General features: G+C 38.2%; 2 protein-coding genes and 2 long non-coding RNA genes across 5 annotated transcripts; 2 read left to right on the forward strand and 2 right to left on the reverse strand.

Moving 5' to 3' along the window:
- The first annotated feature begins 192 nt into the window (after nt 1–192).
- Nucleotides 193–10159, forward strand: LOC110371632 (mitochondrial protein C2orf69 homolog). 2 transcript variants are annotated; one of them, XM_049837034.2, is made up of 10 exons: nt 193–408; nt 2332–2491; nt 2871–2998; nt 3415–3537; nt 4094–4202; nt 5253–5350; nt 5993–6151; nt 7463–7569; nt 8241–8353; nt 8692–10159. In XM_049837034.2, exons 2-10 carry the CDS (start codon nt 2363–2365, stop codon nt 8824–8826), a joined length of 1101 nt encoding a protein of 366 aa, XP_049692991.1. In that variant the 5' UTR covers nt 193–408; nt 2332–2362; the 3' UTR covers nt 8827–10159. The 2 variants fall into 2 exon arrangements, with proteins under 2 accessions (XP_049692991.1, XP_049692992.1); XM_049837035.2 differs by having other exon boundaries at nt 3433–3537.
- On the forward strand, nt 428–1997 carry LOC110376149 (TWiK family of potassium channels protein 7). Its single transcript, XM_021334531.3, has one exon. It carries the CDS (start codon nt 803–805, stop codon nt 1877–1879), a length of 1077 nt encoding a protein of 358 aa, XP_021190206.1. The 5' UTR covers nt 428–802; the 3' UTR covers nt 1880–1997.
- A 914-nt stretch (nt 10160–11073) lies between the features above and the next one.
- Nucleotides 11074–12355, reverse strand: LOC135117777 (uncharacterized). Its single transcript, XR_010277162.1, has 2 exons — nt 11838–12355; nt 11074–11127 (listed from the first exon to the last, which is right to left on the reverse strand). It is a non-coding gene; the product is annotated as an uncharacterized LOC135117777 (long non-coding RNA).
- A 452-nt stretch (nt 12356–12807) lies between these two features.
- LOC135117762 (uncharacterized) lies at nt 12808–18129 on the reverse strand. Its single transcript, XR_010277138.1, has 4 exons — nt 15993–18129; nt 14364–14560; nt 13920–14096; nt 12808–12959 (listed from the first exon to the last, which is right to left on the reverse strand). It is a non-coding gene; the product is annotated as an uncharacterized LOC135117762 (long non-coding RNA).
- Between the last annotated feature and the right edge of the window lie 4123 nt (nt 18130–22252).

Genomic DNA, 22252 nt, shown 5'->3' on the forward strand with positions numbered 1-22252 from the left:
TTCATACAACATTCATACATTCAAGAAGCTGTTACATGTATAGTTTTACCTTTATTTAGCTTACGACATACCCTGTTACCCACAATACCCTGTTTTGTGGTCAAAAATATTATGGTATTTTTCGTCTTACTAATGAGATTAATTAATTATACATCGCAGATGATCGGAAGTGTTTTTTTTAATCTATGATTGTCAACAATTTTGTTGTCAGTCAATGTCAAATCGAGTCAAGTTCAGTCAGAAAAATAGCGATTTGTAATATGTAATGCGAGTGTAAATTAATTAATTGATAAAAGAAGGTGATAGGAAATAATATTATTGAGTAGATAACTGCCGGTCCTCGCTAAGATAAAATTCTGAAATCCGGCAGTGTGAACGCTATGCTAAGAAAAAATCGCTGCAGTTATTGTAAGTTTTCACGATTTTCTCATTCTTTCAATGTTTACTATTGATTTTTCCTTTTTTTTTACCATATTTTATAATGTTTTTACCGTAACACAAATAGTAACCGCGCTTTTATGTAAGTAACATTGATTAAATAAAATATGCGTTTTAAAATATGTATGATCACGATACATTTAACATTTTCAAAATAAGAAGTGGTAACTAAAAAAATATAAGTAAAATACATTGGTGGAACTATTAGAAATAAGCAACAGCGAGGGTTTCACACCGTAGTGTTTTGTAATCAATGTCAAACAACAGTCTTGGCGCGATGCCAGTGATATTCCCGAAATAGTTTACGCCGGCGTGACGAGATTTTCCGTTTACTCAACACTGTTTTATTCAACTGAAATTCCAAATGATGGATCGACACCATCCCCTCAGCGCGAGCTTCCACGGCTCCATGAGGAGCAGAGACTCCTCATCAACAGTTGGCAGCGATGCAAGAGAGAAAATAAAAGACTGTTTCAGAAAATTCATAGCTTTTATGTTTACACAAGTGGGTGTCGGCGCTCTTGTTGTTTGCTACGCGATCCTCGGTGCGGCGGGCTTCATGCACATAGAGAAGGACAGCCCGGACAAGCAGCTGGAAGAAGTGAGGCAGCTGCGAGTGAACTGTGCTGAGGCTCTGTGGAACATTACCATCACCAACAACCTGTTTAATGAAACTGCTTGGGTGATTAAAGTGGATCAAGTACTCAAAGTGTTCCAAAACAATATCACTCAGGCTATTCACACAGGATACAATGGCAGATCAGCTGAGGATATTTGGTCATTCCCGGCAGCTCTTATGTACTCCTTATCAGTGTTTACAATGATTGGTTATGGGAACATTGTGCCTAAGACTGTTTGGGGTAAGATTGTGACAATAGCATATGCCTGTTTTGGGATACCAATCTATGTATTGTACTTCTGTAACATGGGCAAGGTGCTAGCTCAGACATTCAAGTGGTTGTATATAACTGCTCACGAGTGCAGTAGACGAGATGACACTCTATTTGAAGATGGTGAGATGCAGCCCGTCAAACGTAAGATTACAGTGCCATCAACAGCTTGTTTGTGGGTGATATCATTCTATATCTTGACTGGTACAATTATGTTTGGAGCATGGGAGAAATGGAACTACTTGGATTCTACATACTTCTGTGTAATAAGTTTGTGCAAAATTGGTTTTGGAGACTTTGTGCCGGGTGCCAATATTGCTGATTCTGCAGGTGGTTCTCACTTGAAGCTGGTCATAAACTTTATCTATGTTCTGCTTGGTATGGGCCTTGTGGCTATGTGCTACAACTTGATGTGCGAAGATGTCAGGGTGAAGGTCCGAGAGCTTCGAGAGGACCTCAAGAACTGTCTGGATGATATTACCCTCAAGATCACAGTGTGCATGAATGATACTAAGTATTATCATCAGAAAAACAGCAGAAATGTCAAATGACATGTATGTGTTTACGTGTTAATGCCGAATTATTTACGAAAGTATTATTTTTAAATTTTATGTTTAGATGTAAGTCCAATGTAATATTTTGTTTTTAAAATAAATGCATTTAATATGATCTTGTATTTTTATTTCCCTGAATGTTTGTCTAAAAGTAGTCCAGGATTTGAATCAATAGGATCACAACTGATGAATTGTCTGTATACGATACGTATAGTCCATACAGTAGTTTCGTATTCTGTAGATATCCGTGCCTATCACTTGACTCAAACATTCCCAGTGTCTGAGAATTATGAATATCCTTTGCCTGGGGAGAGATTTAGAGGGGCATTCCGGATTCTTATTGGCTAAAACCACCCCAGTGTCGGGTGTTACGAGAATCCAAATTCTTCCGCAGCTCCACGCTACTGGATCCAGGTCGTACTGACCTTACCTCTCTTTCTGCACCTCAGTGGAAGAGCAGCAATCAGCGTGAAGGCCAGGATGCTGCCGGTGCGGCTGCGGCGCGTGGCGGGACACGAGGGCCGCGCCAATGATGCGCTGTTCCAGCCCGCGACGCGCGCGCCGCCCCTTAAACAACATACGCTTGTGTTCTTTGGGGGTGATGTACAGGTACACCATACTTAAATTATTATAATATGTCACTGACTATGTTATTTAACTAAGATGAATATAGTCACTGCGGATTATTTTTAAGCTTATTTTTAACAAAGTTACAACATGCTACTCATGAGATAGTTTCAGTAATCTGGAACAACTCATCCAGATAGTGGAGTCGTGCCTAAATAAAGTCGGTTACGCTTCCTCTTTTTTCGAGATGTCAAATTGTGCTTACTTTTTAGTAACAACGGTTACTTTCAGTTCGTCATTGGAGACCAAGAAACAATCTATTCTACTGTCTATATCTCTACTCCTCTAAAATACTTTTTTCTGTGTTCGCAAGACTTGTTGTGGTTCCAAAATATCGCTCAAATATTATCTATTGACCCAGGACTACCCAGAAGTGATGCAAGCACACCGCGACAATCGGAACTACCTGAAATGGAACTTAGAGAATACGGTTCGGATGCTGGGACATAACTTCCCCACTAAACACATACTGGCTGTTAGACCTTCTAGGTAAGTCTTACTTTGACTCATTGAATATGAAACAAATTGGTTGAAAACGACCGAGATGTGCGCGAAAAAAAACTTCATGATTGAGAACATCCTCCTCTTTGGGAAGACCCATCAAAAAAGCACATATGCTATTGGGAAGGTTTTCCATGACAATAATTTTTCATGAGATTACAAGAAGCAATCAGGTTCATGCGTAATAAAACATAATTGCTGTAGGTAATTTAATACAAGTAGCCTTAACATTATAATTTGAAAGATTCAACCAACCATATTTGAGCTTACGCATCCCAACAAGAAACGTCTAAGTAAAAAGCTCTTAAATCCCAAAACTTCAGTCGTTTGAAAAACACCTCTATTCCTTAAACAATAGAGTTGACTACCTAACCCTACCAAGATCGTCTATATAATTGAAGTAGATACATCGGTGGTTACAGGATAGAGTACAAGAGTTTCAGCTGTTACGACAATTTTGTACCGAGCAACAACGCGGGGGTGCCCGAACACACTCCCACGCATAACGCCTTGCATCATTTAGAAAGGTCAGTATTCTATATTAGAGGGTAAAAATAACTTGACATTTTTGAGACCTTTAAGTACAATTTTCTCTGAAATTAAGGCGCTTTTACGGACTTGCGGAAATGTCAATGGTTACATAAACAAAAATATTTTGTAATAATATTATCTAATATTGTAAGTATGTAGCGTAGGATTTTATCTGATTATTTTTGTTCCAAAAAATGCTTTCTCATGCAAAATTGCTAATTTTAATCTCACAGTCGACCTTTCTGATAGTCATAAAATATGATAAGGACAATAAGTGATAGTGACGTAAATTGATAGGATTTGTATCCTGTATGTAAATAAATAAGCTGCATCTTTGAATGGTCGATGCAAACGAGCCATAGAGCATTAAATTATTGGTACATAGGGCATAATGATTGATGGCTTATGTATTTCTTATGACTTTTTTTTAATGGTGCAACCCAACTTATTGTCTTGCCTACCACAGTCATTAGCTCGTTTAAACGAAGCCTGATCAATATGGCTTATATTTCAGGCATTAAAAATATCATTTATCTTCTGTTTCCATTGTAGGCTTCTTCAAGGAGTGAGTAACAGGATAAAGAGCTTCTCATCATCAGAGCTAATTGAGGCTTTCTCCCCCGTCACTCTGCCTGAAGACATTGATATAGAAGACTTACATGTAAGTTTTATATGTATGTATACCTAGACTAGCATCTGACATTTTCCCCCCCGCCTTCAGTAGTCAGAGTGCGCCCGGAATAAATAGTAACCTATGGCTAGCTTCCTCAAAAATAAAACTAATCGGTGCTATAGCTCGCGCCTCCACCTCCGCGTACACCGCAACATGATTCCCCCCCTGCCCTTATCCTAATTTAATTCGCGGTCGGCGCAGCATGTTTTCTTCTTCCATACTCTTCTATCAGTCGTCATCCCACAAGTATCGTTCTTTCTAGCCATGACTTTCACACAATCCATCCATCGTTTCTTTGGTCATGCCCTTCCTCTACATCTGTCCACATTCATGCTCATACTTACTATTGTTATAAGTTATGCATCTTTGATTTAAATACTGTTGCATATTTAACTTCATAATAGGTATTAGGTACTAGCTTACTAGTTACTACAGCCAACAAATAGTAAACGTTATCGCTAATCGCAAATAAGCGTGAAGTATTTGACTACATAAAATTATAGCCAAGGACTCTGAATACAACGTTTGTTAAGATTTTTACCAAGAGATTATTTATTTATCAGAAGAATGATAGCTACTATTCCCTTATGTACATTTCCTATGTACTTCTCTATGTTCTCCCATTATACATATACGTACTCCCTCTATGTAGCACACCTATGTAGTATGTACTCCGTCGTATATCTACTAACTTGTTTTTTATTATTATTTATGGGAAATTATCAAACGACCCCTCCCGCTGTGGGTTAGCAGCGTGAGGGAGTGTCAGAATCAGACTGACTAAAACCCATCATGTTCCTACGTAGGCCTTTAATGTACCAGGGCCGCGGTAACTCTTTCGAACAATCCCGCAGCCCCGGGTATATCTACCTGCTTGAATTTTGTCGATGGGAACGTATGTGAATTTTCAGCCAAATCGGTATTGGTGGCGGCAGGTGTATGTGCAGATTTGTGCTCGGAATTTTGTTGCTCCTAAACTCCTGTACTCAGGTACCTACCTGTACCTCAGGTTTACTAAGACTGAACTTTTGTCTCCAGAACTCGTCAATCCACCCATCTTCAGAGAGTAGCAAGTGTAACGGCAGTGAGTCGGAGGCGAGCGGCTCTGCCGTCCCCCTCCTCGTGCCGCACAAGCCGTGAGTAGGTTTAGTTCCAATGGATGTTGTCTGTCACTAAACATGTTTGTTTTGGGTATTTGTACAGTTATCGGCACGGATATCGAGCCATGACCTTCACCTGCGCAGAAGCGATTTACTGCCTTATTGCCTTATGCGTACGGGTGCGCAAAGCGATCCCCACTCTTCCGCCGAGACCCCAACATCCGTGCCGGTATCTGTACATGTGTGTGTCTGTGTGATGCCCGGGAAATGGTCTGGAGCTAAGCTATGTGCCGTCAGGTGAATGATGATGAATGCTAGAATTGATTGTGAATAACATCTGTACTTAAACTAGAGTAATTTGTTCAGCATTTTTTTTTTTACTAATTACGTCTTTTTAAACTAAAAAAATGCTGAAATAAACATCTGTATTGTTTACTGTATTAAATCAAGAATAAGATCCATATAAACACTGACATAGTATTCTACAATACATAGGCCGAAAAAGAAAGCAATTTGAAAATAGATGCACCTCCATTTACTGCCAAGGCCTATGCCAAGGCTTATAACCGTATAACCGTAACATTGTATCAACATATAATAGGATAACCCCTTCTTGTGTTAATCCTAGAAACTTTTATTTTTTGATATTTTTCATAAACAATAAAAACATTCCTACAGTACCGAACCGGACCCACTCTGGTGGCGTGACAAACTCTCCCTGGACGAGTCTCAGCTGACGCTGGTGGGGTTCAGCAAGGGTTGCGTGGTGCTCAACCAGCTCATCTACGAGTTCCACTACACCAAGACCCTCACGCCAGGAGACTCACATATGATGAGGTTAGGAGAAACCATTAAAGTATCAAAAATTATCTGTTTCCTTCTCCTACCCGGATAAAATATGCCTTTGTCGCCCGGGGATGTTGTTGTTTGTCCTATATTGAAATAATTGTTCAAATCGCTTCTGTGGTTTCAGGAAACTGTTATCTATAATTATATTCTGTACCACAATGTTTCTATGAGACAAGTAGCGCCCTCTTTTATTTTTTTCTAGTAATGTATTGGATGTGTCCAATAAAGCGTCAGTCAGGGGTTGCCTGGGTAACTAGGTTAAGAGGCTCAGGCACTTGTCTCACCGGCAACGATTAACGAGTAAAGAGTAGAGCTAGAACTTGAAACGAGTTAGCGAGACGCGGGGAGCGAGTGCGTAGTTCCGATATTTGTGTAGCTCGGCTATAAGCGAGTGTGCGAATGAGGCGGGCGATTACTCGCATCACTCGCTCGCTAGATACGCACTGTAGAGAAATGACCACCGGTTGCTCTCTCGGCGTGAGTTCTAATCGCTTGGCGAGTGTCGCCGAGCGAGTGTTATCTTCCATACCTTTTGTCGCTCAGCGACAAACTAGTGAAGCGAGTGCTCGCCGGCAGTGTGAACAGTCAGCGATCAACTATTTGTACATGCATCTCTTTTATTCACACGGAAAGTATATCTATTGTACGTTTCTTGAGCGAGAAAATAGTCGATAGTTAGTCGTTTTCTCGTCTTTGGTGGGACAACTGCCTCAGATAGGCAGTCACTCCTTGTTAGGCAGTTGTCCCACCAACGACGAGAAAACGACTAACTATCGGCTATTTTCTCGCTCAAGAAACGTACAATAGATATACTTTCCTAGTGAACAAAAGAGATGCATATACAAATAGTTGATCGCTGACTGTTCACACTGCCGGCGAGCACTCGCTTCACTAGTGTGTCGCTGAGCAACAAAAGCTATGAAAGATAACACTCGCTCGGCGACACTCGCCAAGCGATTAGAACTCACGCCGAAGGAGCAACCGGTGGTCATTTCTCTACAGTGCGTATCTAGCGAGCGAGTGATGCGAGTAATCGCCCGCCTCACTCGCACACTCGCTTATAGCCGAGCTACACAAATATCGGAACTACGCACTCGCTCCCCGCGTCTCGCTAACTCGTTTCTAGTTCTAGCTCTACTCCTTACTCGTTAATCGTTGCCGGTGGGACAACTGCCTTAAGTATTAGTACTTAGTTGCAACCGTTTAGACTGGAAACCAACCCTTACATAGTCGGGCAAGCCAGGCAGATGGATTTAGGCGCATATCCAAATAATCTAAGTTAGACTATTTTTCCTATAGGTTCATGGAGCGCATAGTGGACATGTACTGGCTGGACGGCGGCCACGCGGGCGGCAAGAACACCTGGATCACTTCCCGCAGCCTGCTCGAGACCCTCACGAGGCTCAGTACGTACTTCCCGAAACCGGATAAACAGTAGTCTAGCCTCCCTTAATCATTTATTCAAACTTGGCTGCAAAACAGGACTTTTTGAACGTCAAAAACTTACAAAGACAGCCCCCAAAACGCCCACCCTTCACCACCTCCTATGTGTTTTTACTGGGAAGAAGTGGTGGAACAAACTCTATGTATGTCTGTTAAACATTGTTGAATAAGAAGATTTTATTCAACAATGTTTTATGAATAAACTGATATCTTCTTCTTCGCGAGTCGATGGCAAACTTAAATTTTTGAGGCCCAATATTTCGCTACGCATACGGCATTGTCAGTAGCGTTATAGAGGTCATCCACTATGCAGCTGTCGGCTATAAACTGATATACAATGTATATATTGCAGTATACAATATTCAATGTAACAAATAGGCATACACTGAAATAATTTTTCAAATCGGACCAGTAACAGCAGCTGCAAAGGAGATTGAAAAGACTAAATCTCCTTCATTGAGTCAGTCAATAGTCAGCCATCTAATATTGTGGTTCTTCCATTCGCCAGTTAGGTAAAAGTTATAAAACGTCGATGATTATTTAATTCCATCGAAGTATCCTTCTTCAACGGCCGAAGATAACTTTTTGGGAAATCTTTTAAAATCATATGTTTATAAAAATATTTCCTTTGCAGATGTGAACGTGTTCATCCACGTGAGTCCTTACCAAGTGCAGGATGAAGGTCGGCCGTGGATCGGCAGGGAGGAGAAGGCGTTTACTAGTCTACTCAAGAAATTGGGCGCTAAAGTAAGTTATGATTGCCTTTTGAAGTAAACCATGTCAGATTTCTGGGAGATAGAGAAAATGTATAAAAATTTAGATTTATTAGCGACTTAAGTTTCTAAACCTACTGATTATCGAAGCGGGATAACAAAGAGGTACCACGTTCCACGTCAGTTTTCTTAAGACAACTGTTTTTATGAATGATAGAAAGAAAATAAATTTTATTGCGCAACCAAAGACGCATACCACAAACTTAAAACTTTCATGTTCAAAGTAAACAGTTGTTTCAAGAAAAACAGACGTTTATAATGTCTCTGAAGTTAGGCCTTACTACGTAAACTCTATAAACTTCTTTCTTCCAGGTAAACAGATATCTTCACGACCAGCCCGGCATGACGCACTCACTGAACATGCATTTCGAAGTGCTCGCCAACTTCAAGCGCATGCAGGACAGCATACCGGCCGGCATGCCTGATACCTCCGACGAAGATATTTAAACTATATGTATACCGACATTCAGGAATTTTTCGTTTTGTTGGACAAAACTTTTCCGGTAAGTTTTTGTATAAACAGCACATCAAGCTACTCCAATGTGTCAGATCTGTGGAGAACCAAATGACAAGCGGAGATGTAGACAGTAGCGTGCCGAACTTAGCTGCGGGTGTTCGGGAAACGAGGAACGTTACTAGCGTTGCTACCCTTATACGCCTTCTTTGGGCCATTAAAAAATAAAGATTACCAATCAATTTTTGACAGATTGGTCTTGATTTGACAAGGAACCCGAACGCCCAAGTAACTGATCGTTTTGATTAAGCCTACTGTATGTTATGGCGGTTAACCTTTTTTTTTGGAGTCTCCGCTCATCTTTCCTTTCTCCGTTGTCAAATCCCAATCAACATTCAACCATATACTTAGGAGATAAAGTTGAAAATCTATTGAAGAAACTTGACAAATTGTACTAGTTTGATGTGCTGGCGTCTGTACAAAGGGTTTCAGGGTAGAAAGTTTATTTCCTTAGGAATTTTGAAAGTATTATTATTTATTCTGTAATTTGTCTGATGCGCCATACTTGTGTATTTAATTTTATAACTGCCAATGAATACCATAAGTTGCTAAATATCCCATTACTTATTTTCATTGGCGTTAGTATGTGCAAGAATTAAGTATAGAGTACAATATGTATGTGTCGGCGTCAGGATCCGACATCGTTAAATAAAACAAAGGCGTTCTCACACAATCACTTGGTTTATTCCAATTAACACAGTATTAGTCACTACAATTATTTATCACTAATTTGTGGGAGGTGTGCACTCGGCAACGGTCGGCGAACGAATGACCCGAGCCATAGATAATACACTATATAGAGATAGATACGCAACTCATCGTTCAAAACAACTTACTAGCGTGAAAGTTAACGGGCCCCCGTCACAAGATGGCGTGGTTACTTCATGTATGGTTAGGGTAGATGGCGCTTTTCAAGAGTTCTCTTAAATATGTTTTTAAATTTGAAAATTGAAATCACTGTTTTAAATTCAATTTACTGTAAATTGAATTTAAAACAGTGATTTCAATTTCCAGTTCCAGTTTCCAGTTTTCAGTTTCCAACTTCTAGTCTAGTCAATAATATTATGGGAGATAATAAAAAAACAAAAGATAAAGAGTACATTTATCGGCTAAGTATATTTTATTTCCTTTTTTTATGTGTATTACAATATTTAAATGCTTGTAACTTAATTTCATCATTTACATCGAAATTTGTTATTTTTCCGTTAATTATTCTATTAACCCCGGTGCACCAACTGTGAATGATTAAATTAATTGACATATTAATTATAAAATCAATTAATTTATTTTTATGAACTATACAAGTAATTATACTAAAATCACAATGGCAATTGATGTAAAATTTCATTTTTCTTTCAGATATTTTATTTCAGGTGAATCTCGTAAACATGCAACAATCATATAATATATTTCATTTAATAATTTTATAAAATCATCACATGCATTAAATAAGGATTTTTTCGTATAATCTATTTCATAATTAAATGATTCAAAATCAATTTCCTTTCTTAATATATCATTAGTACATGTTCCACATTTTTGAACACTTTACATTTCGATTTTTTACAATGTATCCTGCTACATATTTTTGATTCGGCATGCAAAATCGAGTCATTCCATTTAATTTGGTTCATTGTATTAATTAAAGAATCAATAGGAAAATCACCACTAACCAATTCAATTTCATTGTTTTGTTTTTCAGCAAGAAGATCTTTGAAAGATTGCAGTGATTTATTTTCATCTTTTTCACAGTTGGCACTTACAGAATGGGGCGAATTTAAATTATTAAGTAACAAAGTTTTGAACGCATTAATAAATTGTAGGCACGAGGGATTAACATTTCGTATCCCATTACTTCTAATGTTACAAAAAATTTTCAAGAGGGTCCTGATTGAAATTTCTGGTTAAAAGGCTAGTAACTTTATATTTGATTTTTAAAACTCCCACATTTCTTTAAACGTTTTAATATTGTGGATCCAATTTTGAAGGGATGGCACTTTTCATATCTTACTTCTTCTGTACCATCCCGTTTTTTTATAGTTTTAAAAGTCATTGAATCCAATATAGGAACTACCTCTGTCCATAATCTAAAATGAGGAGAATTATTCATTACACACCCCTTGAAAATTTTGGATCACCTGTATATGAATGTCCATTGAAAGAATCAAATAGTTTGTCCATAATGAGTAGAAAATCAGCAGTTTCTTCGCACTCCGCCGGAAGAAGGTTGTGTTCTGAAACAATATATTAAATAAGTACTAGAATACAGTTCATATCAATCTTTTTTGCTATTGTGGACCGAAATTAAAGAAAAAAGAAAGAAAATACATTTATTCGACCCAGATTAGGGGACACAATAAAAAAACAAAAATACAAAAATTTAATTAAAAATTAAACGGTGTGCCTCACGGCTGTGTCGAAAAGGCACAAACTTACAAACTTTAAAGTGGCAGTAACGATTTACTGTGCGTCTTTATCAGTTGGTTCAGTAAATAGTTGTGGGTGTAAATATAATTAGTAAGAAACCAACATTAAACTATATTTTGTAGTTTCATAATGTCTCAAATTTTTATTTCAATATGATAATTTTAATTTATTATTTCATTTCAATTTATAATGTTATTCCAACAATATATCTTATGCATCTTAAATATTGACATAGCCAATTTTAGATAAATTATTAGATATGAATTGTATTTTTATTTTGAATTTTATCGAGAGAAATAGCATCTCAATTGTTTGTTTTTAAATATTTTTGAACTTATAAATGTAGCCAGGACATCTAATATTATTTTAAAGAAAAATAATGAACTTTCTAATTTGTCTGTGGAGAATGAAGATGGTTAAAAACATGTAAATTAAAAATAAAAATCTAATTTAGTAAATTAATAGCAATTTTTTTTAAATATAGAGAAAATAATGAGAACAATAAAAGCATACTTACTTGCTAAGAATCTCAATGCTGATGATACCCTTTGGCTGAAAACTTGTGCAGCATATTTCACTTTCATTTTTGGAATTTTCTCTTTATTAACATGGTTTTCTGTTAATTTATTAACAAGCCTAATTTCATCATCCCCAACATCTAACTTCAACAGCATCTCCAAATGTTCCCACTTTGCATACTTTGTTTTCCCATCTTGTACAAATTTCAAATGTTTGGCGAGTAAATTATTTCTCATTCCCTTTAAAAGATGTGGAGGATCAAATAATGGGAAGACCTTTTGGTCTTCAAACTCGAAGGCTTGGGTCCTATATTCATTACCCTCTTGTAAATATTTGCGTTTTGTGTCTTCTTGAAGACTTTTATCACAGAAATATTTGTGGCTGATTGGTCACATATAGTGGCAATAACTATCAATCCAGTATTGGAGATTTCTTTTATTATTGTTTTGATCAGCTTCTTTAAATCGTCCTTTTCGTGGCACCTTGGCAAAATGAAAAGCATAAAGGTTGTTTCACTTTGCTTTTTATACCCTTGATCATAAAGACCAAGGCATGATCTGCGAGTTTTTGTTTGTCTGTGCCCAAAATCTTCAAAACCAGTTATCTGTTTTAGGGCAGGGTTGTAAAAACACCCGGAGCCAATGATACCTCATCAAACAGTAAATTGACCAACTTTTTTCTGCCGGCAATTTTGCTACTGTAGCTTTTAAATTTTAAATATATCAGGATTGAAGCCTGGTTTCAGTTCAAATTTACTCAACATTTTTGTAGGCTGCGCTTTGATGGCAAGACAAACATTTTTCGCATGAGGTTGTAAGCTTTCTGACTCTGTTTGTAAATGGTCAATGCCATGATTTTTCGTTAAATGTAAATCGCCTGCCTCGTGGTTTCTTTTTCCATTTCATTTGGAGGAAGTAAATATTTTTATTGTTGCAGGCATTTTATTTAACTCTTTCAAAATGATTTTGATGTGGAAATTTTCCTTGCAGAGAGTTTCTTGTTATTTTGTTCCTTATATTTCTTTTCAGCTTCAATACTTTCTGTTTTAACTTTATTATCTCCTTCTCTTTGGAGGTGACGACTCGTTTTAAATATTGACAAGTCCCTCTTTTCCTAGAACCTGTAATTTAAATTATGTTACACCTCAGATCAAAGAAATAGTGTTACACAAAGTTTTAATAGAATTGTGATAAAAATATGTTACATAATATTGTTCTGTTATTATATTATGACCAGAGATTGGAATAGGTAGGCTTCGAGGAACAGATACAAAAAGTGGAGACTTCCCTACAACAGCAGATACAAGCTTGATAAATATTTTTTATGGGGATTTTATGGGTAAACAAAAATGGATATAAAGAAGATCATTCAGACTCCATACATTTTTGGGCCTTTTCTACCAACGAAAAAAAATGGTATGGATGGTTAGAACTAGCTATTTGGATGAATAATTATTATGACACATAAGTTGTAGGATTATATCAAGTTATTATTATTAATCCATTTAATTCAGGTTTACAAGTTCGGAGATTTGTTATTGTCTTACATTTATTGATTCCTGCAAGTGCGGAAATAATCCTACCTAAAATTATAAACGCGAAAGTTTGTAAGTTTGGATGATGTTTGTTACTCTTTCACGAAAAAACTACTGAACGGCTTTGGATGAAATTTGGTATGTAGATAGCTTATACCCTGGAATTAGACATAGGCTATTTTTTATTCCGGTATACGCGGGTGAAACCGCGGGACGCAGTTAGTATGAAATAATCCTATACTAGTACTAATATTATAAATGTTGTGAGGATGTTTGTTCCTCTTTCCCGCGAAAACTACTAAACGGATTTAGATGAAACTTTACAGTAATATAGCTTATAAAAAATGTAATAACACATAGGCTTCACTACATAGTATAAAACAAAGTCGCTTTCTCTGTCCTTATTTCCCTATGTACGCTTAAATGCCCACTCTCTCTCTGCAAGAAGTTTTATGACCCTACAGTGGAAACAAATTGGAATCCTGATGATGGAAAGAAAAACCTAATGTTACAAGTCAAAGGTCAATTGTCAATAAAAATATTTACCTTTAGGGCGTTCAGCTGTCTGTAATGCATTCTGTACATCACTATGATAGTGGGTAGAGCTGGATGGCTCAATGACAGCAAGTTTATCTTGCGAAATGTTTAATAAATTCGACATGTCTGCCTCGACATGTCCCGATGGACCTTCAAGAGTTTGACCAACTGGTAATGTAGATAAATCTGCAAAAGGATGAAATTATTTATAGTTACTGTATAATTATGTAGAATATAGAACAATATTCATTTAATTCTTAGAAGATAGCATGTTGCATCAATTATTTTGGTATATAATATTCATTTTATTTTCTTCTAATTAGGATTAGATTATTCAGTAGAAAATTTTATTTAATATTTGAGGAACAATTTTGTTATTACAGCGAAGGCAAAGAAATGTGGTTTTGTTTCTATTAAGATTTAAATAACATAAGACATCTAAATAGTAGGTACCTAGAGTTGGTATTGCATTTGGAGTAAGTCGGTGACTGGCTGAACGGTAACACTCTTCAAAATGTCTGTCGCAAAATCGAATTTGGTTATAAATGTAGATGTCGCCTTTCTCTTGTAAAGCTTTATCTAGTACTTTTTCCACGAGTTAAACTTTTCCAAATGTGGGTATTCAGGTTTAGGAAATCGGTGCAATGGGCCTGAAATCAAGAAGTTTTATACATGAACAACTCACTCTCATTAAAATACCGTAATAGATATCATCATCATATGTATAAAATTTTAGTAATGTACTGTGATACCATCCTTGAATATTAATCTAACACTAGAAATAATAGCTGAGGTCTAGCAGTACTAGAACAGGAACACCACAGTTGAAGTAAATAAAATCACAGTAGCATAGCATGGGGTGCCGAGGGGCCATGGCCCTGGGTGGCGCTACTCTAGGGGCCGGCACCGCCGCCTAGCTGCAGCATCAAGCCAAGTAGAAGCTGATAGCGTTGACAGTAGAGGCAAAGGCATTTTTTGCCGCCTTTACATTGTCAGTTCCTATTTATGCCACCCCATAATACAATTTTCTTGAGAAGAGTCACTATACATTAAAGGTTGTCTGTAAAAGATCGCTTTTAGCGATAAGACCACCCATTGTTACACCCTTTTAGTTATTAAGTTTTAATTGTAATTTGTTATGGTGTACATAGTGTGTATAGATACCACCACCACCACCATAACAAATACAACAAGATAGATAGATATCTATCTATACTTCTAGCCTACCTCCCAATAACTTCTTGTCTACTAAAAGAAGATCTAACCTATCAGGCAGGCAGGGTACTAAATTTTTCGACTCGCTCTTGAATTTTTACATCTGCTTGTTTTTCGTTTAATTTGACAATAAATGCTTAGTCCACACAAGGCTTTATGTTTTTTGAGCTTTAAAGGAAAATCTAACATATCCTAGTTTGCAAAAAATATTGTTGCATGCTGTATGAATCGACAAAGTTATACATAGATCATTAGTGTATGAATCAACAAAATCCTAGGTAGGATGCTAAAATTTTCACACTGCTGCACTACATATCAAAGAGAGCCAGTAACAATTTCTGAAAGTATTCCTTCCAGCACCCTAGTGAATCCCAAAATCATGGGCTGAGACCGCACCTGGTCATGAGTCGATATCAATAATAATTCTTTCTTGCCAAAACCATCTTTAGAATTTTATTAAATTGTAGTCATTTGAATTTAAATAAGTACCTAAATAAGGGGGCTCGCCCCTAAGACTACCCACTGACCGGCAGCTAAATATACCTGCCGGCGGCGGAATCCCATGCTACGCCACTGTAAAATCATAGTTTTAAAACCTGATGAAGTTATTTGGTCAGAGGGTCGTCTAGAGCGGGCTTTGTCTTATACGTAGATTCCGAGTCTTTTGATTGGATATAAAAGTTAATGTGCAGTTTCAATTGTTTGTGTAGGGTCAGGACAGGAGTGTGTGTGGTAGTGCATCTTAGATTTTGATGACTCAAGGACTATGATGACCACAGATTGCACGGATGACAATAATGGATATTGTGCAGCCTATCAGCAAAAGATAAATTACGTGCATTATAAAGTTAAAAGTTTTGAACTTACCGTCATTGTCACAATCAAAGTAGCACTTATATCTTGACGTTGATGGCATTCCGCCCTAAGACGATCCACTGGACGCATTTTCTAGTCCTAAATACGGTGCCGGGTCAATGTAAAAGCAGTCGATCGAGGTTCCAAAATACAAAGCCGGGTCAATGAAAATGCAGTAGATCACAGGTCCAAAATACGAAGCCAGGTCAATCACAGAAGCAGTCAGTATCAGAGTCCAGGAACACGCAACAATCGTAATAAAAACCAGAAAATAACACTCAGAATAAACCAACACGTTAGAAAACGGAAAACGGTTTAATTTAAAAGTATGGTCGACTGTCAATGTCAATCGTCAGTGTTTCAAGTGGTTTCAAGTAGTGTGATTATTGTGATTAACTAAGACGTCCTCATAGATAAAAAAGAATTAAAAATAAATCATAAAATTATTTAATTACAATATTTGTTAATATTTCTAATCACAAAACTTTTTTTAGATTTGTTATTAAATCGATGAAATATCGGTCTAAGGTGCAGTGACATCTAGTGACTAAAACGAAGTACAAATACCCAAGTTACGGGGCATCCGTCACTAGATGGCGCATTTCTAAAAAAAAACCTCAGAAAATTATTGTACTTCAGTTGCATCCCCATGACCCGAGCCGTGCGCGCGCGCCGCTTTATATAAGGTCCACCGTTGACAGATCGACGGTTGACACATCGACGGTGGCGCCGTCACGGCCATGCTGACATACGCTCGTCCTCGAGCGTCTTCTGAAAACAAGACAGCAAACTGCTCGATCATCCTGACATACTCAGTCACATCAAATCAAGTCAAATCAGTCAGTCAAATCTTTAAGTTGCGAGGTCAATCACAAGAGACTTAAATGTGCTGCTCCGGCAAGCCCTTTTTTACAACCAGAGACTGTTAAACTATTCTCATCGGTATTACAACCGGAGACCGTTAAACCATTCTCATCGGTATTACAACCGGAGACTGTTAAACCATTTTTTTAAATTACCTTTTTCTCTTTTTTTTTAGCTTACTTTTTTTTTTCCTTTTTTTTTCTTTTCTTTTTTTTTTAAAAATCTCACATAGTCTACACAAAATAGTTGGTTAGTCACCAGAACCTACGACCCATTAAGGCCAGTTCTTAACATGATTCGGTTTGTCATAAGTCGCAGAACATTGACCCAGAGAGCCATTTCCTAAAATCAGTCACACCAGTCACGTGTCAGGGCAGTCCCCAAGATTTGTCACACTTGTCACATGTCATGGAATATCGGCCCTGCGAGCCAGTTCAGTTAAGTTAGTTACGTTAAGTCCACCTATCATCACTTTCTGAAGTCATGTCAGTCGAACATCATGATCATTTCTGAAGTCGTGTCATATAAGTACAGGTCAAAGAACATTAATTGAAATTCGTCACTGTCACAGTCATTATCAGATGACACCTTATAGCTTCCATGATCGTGAGCCGCCGTCTCGGCCTCCTCAGTCCTTAGTTGGAATACAAGCTACTTCAAGTAAGCCTACACGGGTATGTCAGGTATGTTACCACAGCACTTTTCGAGTGGTCTTACTAGTACTCGAATTCAATATAAGATGGTCTCAAATCAACCTTAGCGATTTCCTATAAAGTTTCACGACACTAGTTGCACGGAACCATACAGTTGTTCCCATGGAGAATATTCGGCAAGAAACCCCATAGAAGATACCTATCATATTCTACGTCTATTACAATGAAAGCAAAAGCCCTAGAAATTCCTATGCAATTGAGTTTCGGTTTCTTCCGCTCAAATTAGACGAACAAAATCATCTTCAAGAGGAATCTCACTGTTGTCACTAAAAGATTAAAACGCTCTGTTTTGTCGAAGCTAGTTTGCTGTATCTCGAATTTCTATCTACGACTAAGCAGAGTCGACTAAGAAGCTCGCTAGATCTGAAGACATCGTTCTCATAGAAATAAAATATAAGCTCGATTGGTATACGGTATATTGCACTGAACCTGGTACTATTTGCTACTCAATCAACATCAACAACAACGATCTGAAGAGTATGATGATGACTGACGGGTATATGATGATTATAATGAACTTCTACGAGCCCGTCGCGCAACGTTCGAATCATTCTCTACAATCGCAAATAGGCACTAAAAATTTCGCATTGCTCGCCCTATCTGACTGTTGGCCAAAATTCTACTATTGTTATAAGAGTAGTAGAATTTTTACAGGATTCTCGAATACTCCGACTGGTATACGATTATCTGATTGGAAAGACTAGCCGGAAGACAACAGCTACTGTTCAAGGCCTAAGTACGGATTCAAATAAGGGATTCCTAGTTGAAAGGTTGTATTCGATCCCTGAAGTCAGACTACCAAAAGGCCCAACTCTATGATCAAGATCTACGAATTCGTAAAGAGAGGTCAGCTATTAATATAGCCGTTTCTAGGTAATTACAATACAAAGACTCAACAACCAAACCTACTACAACCACACAGCCAATTCTACTAGTCTGCTATTGTGAGAGTCGAACTTTCAGACCGAAGTCAGACCTAGCACTACAACGATTTGGGATATCTCCGCCCAGTCCGGGACAGTCAACGTCGCCGCGCACAACCGGCAAACACTGAGTCACGTTGACTATAGGGATAATTTCTCGACTTATCAACAGCTAGAACGGCAGCTAACGTCCATTGCAAAACTCTCTCGGTATCGTTATCCTCACATTCAATAAGCAACTAACTATATCTAGTAGAAAAAGTCAAACCAACTATGTCAGCCTCCCTTACAATGAACTCTCTGTTCGCGTTTACATACTACCTGATTAACCAAACAGATCGACCGATCGTGGCGTAGAGCCAGACACCCCGTCAACTCAGCCACAAACCCGACAATTTCTGCTCCCCCGGCAAATTTCATCTCAGACGGCATCCGTGAAGTCAGAAAAGGAAAGTGCTTAGGCAACTGACTAAACTTTGAAAACATTTGGGTCAGCAGTGGCCCCCCCAGCCGTCAAGTCCCAAATGTGTGGCGCAACAATAGCCATCCGCGCCGATGAGGCAATATTCTGGGAACAGCAACAGTCCTCCTTCGGCAAATCTAACCTAAACAAGAGGCAAGTCCTTCACACCGACACGCTCAGAATAAGACAGGCACCACCCACCAGACCTACACTCCAGAAATCACAGCCATAAGTGCGCACCAACACTAGCCAGAACGACTCAACGGCACTACACCCCTGACACATTTCTCCTACGCATCACGAGCTGCACTACCACCAGTTACGGATTTCATGAACAGCAATCACCTTTCAAAAGAAGATACCGGTCAAATCAGCTGCCAAGCATGAAATAAAAGAAAGATCCATAAATTACAACTACGATTGTCACTCACACGAACGCCTTCCATTCGACAGGCTTTACATGACCTTTGTGTCCCTTAGCCGACTTATCAGCCCATCCTGGTTTTCTAGGAACCACAGTAACGCGACACTAACTATACTCACACAGATTTACACGAGTCTCTTCCTGATCACCACGCTGCTATCGCACAGGCCAACGGGTCTTTTCCAAGTCACCCCGATACCCATCATAGGTACAGCACAACAATAAAATCACTAAGTAGGCGTAAGAAGTAACAACACCTTGCCAACAAATCTATAGTCTGACGTATAATTGAATTATTCTATGTAACTGAAAGACATTAATCAGAACCCGTGGAACTACTTCTCAGCGTCGGTGATTCCACTAGTTAACTACCACTGACAATAATTGTGTGCCAGCTGATTGTTGACCACGGCGATCGTATAATTAGCCCTTATTACGAGATCAGCCAGCCGCACACATTATAGTGCGCAGGCATCTGCGCAGACACAGACGTACCCTATTCCTTCAATCTCATAGCGACACAAGGACTGACCACAAGGAGGACCGACATCAATGCGCTCTCCAATGAAGGGTGCGTCGATCAGCATCTTCCAGGCTCCGGGCTGCCTTTTGAAAATTTCCAAAACCAACAAAGCGAACTCGTCCCGACCCGAGATCCCGAGCACAACAGTCGCACTACGTGACAACTAAACCAACGACACAGTTCATATCTACCAATACCACTAGTCAACGAGGCAGTTCCACGTTTAATAACCTCGTGTAAAAAAATAACCTCAACATAAAACTATGGATTAAACAATGGATTGGTCTCACCGGGTTTTCCACTCAACGTGCATAGCGATCGCACATCGCTATGGCGCGCAGTACAGCAAAGCTTTCGCGGACGTGAAGCCACGGAGATGCACAAGCACCAACACTCCGACCTCACAAAGACACGTTGGGCATAACCGTGGTTACCATACTTGTACCTTCGCTGAAATTCTTAATAAATCTTCTACTACAAACTCCATTTTAAATTATCGACTTCCATTTTTTTTTCTTTTTAGTGGGTAGGCAACTTATCTTCACGTGGCGGGTTCTCCCGAAATCAGTCTGGTCATTCACAAACCAACCAACATCATGTTGCAGTACGAGATTCACCACCCAGGATTCTTGCTTGTGCTTGCCTGGCTTGATTCAATGCGATAGCAGTGCTGCATCAGGCGTATCAACTTTTGCCATTAGAATCTTCACATTTTGAACACGTGGGCGATGCAGGGCAATCCTTAACAGATGTGGGCATTCGGATTGCATCCCACTTCTGATGTCGGCGTCAAGGTCCGACATCGTTAAATAAAACAAAGGCGTTCTCACACAATCACTTGGTTTATTCCAATTAACACAGTATTAGTCACTACAATTATTTATCACTAATTTGTGGGAGGTGTGCACTCGGCAACGGTCGGCGAACGAATGACCCGAGCCGTGCGCGCGCGCCGCTTTATATAAGGTCCACCGTTGACAGATCGACGGTTGACACATCGACGGTGGCGCCGTCATATGTTAATTAAATTAATATAATTATGTATTTGCGCTAGTGTTGTGATTTTGAAAGGTTGATTTCCACTCCCTAATAACCACAATTTTATGAAAATTGAATGAATGGGGTGGGAAAGAAGAATGAAAAAGGTTGTGGGGAAATTGTGAAAATCCAAGACTTGAAAATATATGCAATACCATTGATTTTTGATAACTAGCTTGGCAGTTTTTGTTAGCCCTGGCGAAATAAGCCTAAGGCCTAGAAGTTAAGAATTATTTTTTTAAAGAATACTTTTAGTAGTGTTACTGTGTATAAAACCGAGTTAAAAACTCATTTTATTTGCGAGATATCCTCTCAAGAACTGAATTTTAATTTATCACTATGTATTATGTATAAGTCATAGAAAAGAGATTATGTTCTAAGCGGGTCGGATATGCACTTCGTAGTGTTAAAAATTGACGATTTGCTATTTTTAGAAACAAGTTGCCAATATTTATGTACGATTTTACTGTGTATTTATCGTAGTGCTAAAGCGATACTCGCTTTGTTTGTGATTATTACGAGTCATCACATCCTTCCAAGAGTCGCATTTTGGATACCTAGGGTATATGTATTTATATTTTATAGGTAGTAATGGTACCCTTTCGATGTACATACGGGCCGCTCGCATCTTTCACATACTCTGAGTATTGAATTAAAAAAACGGCTCGCGACAGTCGAGCCGTTGGTGCACCGGGTGACAAAGCCCATGTTGAAACGATACCTTTACTCCTAACTGCGTGACTGCTCACTAAACAAGAAGGCTAATTATAATTAAAATAAAATGAGACAGCATGATGTTTTAAAACTATTTTGCGGTGACTATGTTTAGTGAGTAGTTGCAATTTGGGATTTAGTATTACCCCATATTAACTTCCAAAATAATTTGGAAGCTGCTCAGTCATTCTATTGGAGTGTATTCAAAGATATATGCAATAGTTGCAAAATTATTTAACTTGTGTTGTACTATTTTACTTGTTGAATATACTCCAGTGTCATATAAATAAAAACGTGTAAACACGAATAAGTTATTTTTAAATATCTTTACAATTATTATATCATAGCTGGAGGCTAGGCTGGGCCTACTAGCTACTTCAAATTATCGTTTGATAAGAAAAGCATGTTTAGGTTAGTGAAGAATTCATGTAATTCAGTGTATAGTGTAAATAATTGCTTTAAAATCGACATTTATTTGGATAGAAATGAAATTGATCTCAATTTGATGAATAAAATTATTTTTAAAGCAACCATTGCCTGTCATTATTCCTCCATTGTTACCAAGATTTTTATATTGATTGGGCTGCCGGGAAAAATTTAATTAAAAGAG

This window comes from Helicoverpa armigera, chromosome 14, assembly GCF_030705265.1.
Source record: "Helicoverpa armigera isolate CAAS_96S chromosome 14, ASM3070526v1, whole genome shotgun sequence".
In the NCBI taxonomy this organism is placed as follows: Eukaryota; Metazoa; Arthropoda; class Insecta; order Lepidoptera; family Noctuidae; genus Helicoverpa; species Helicoverpa armigera.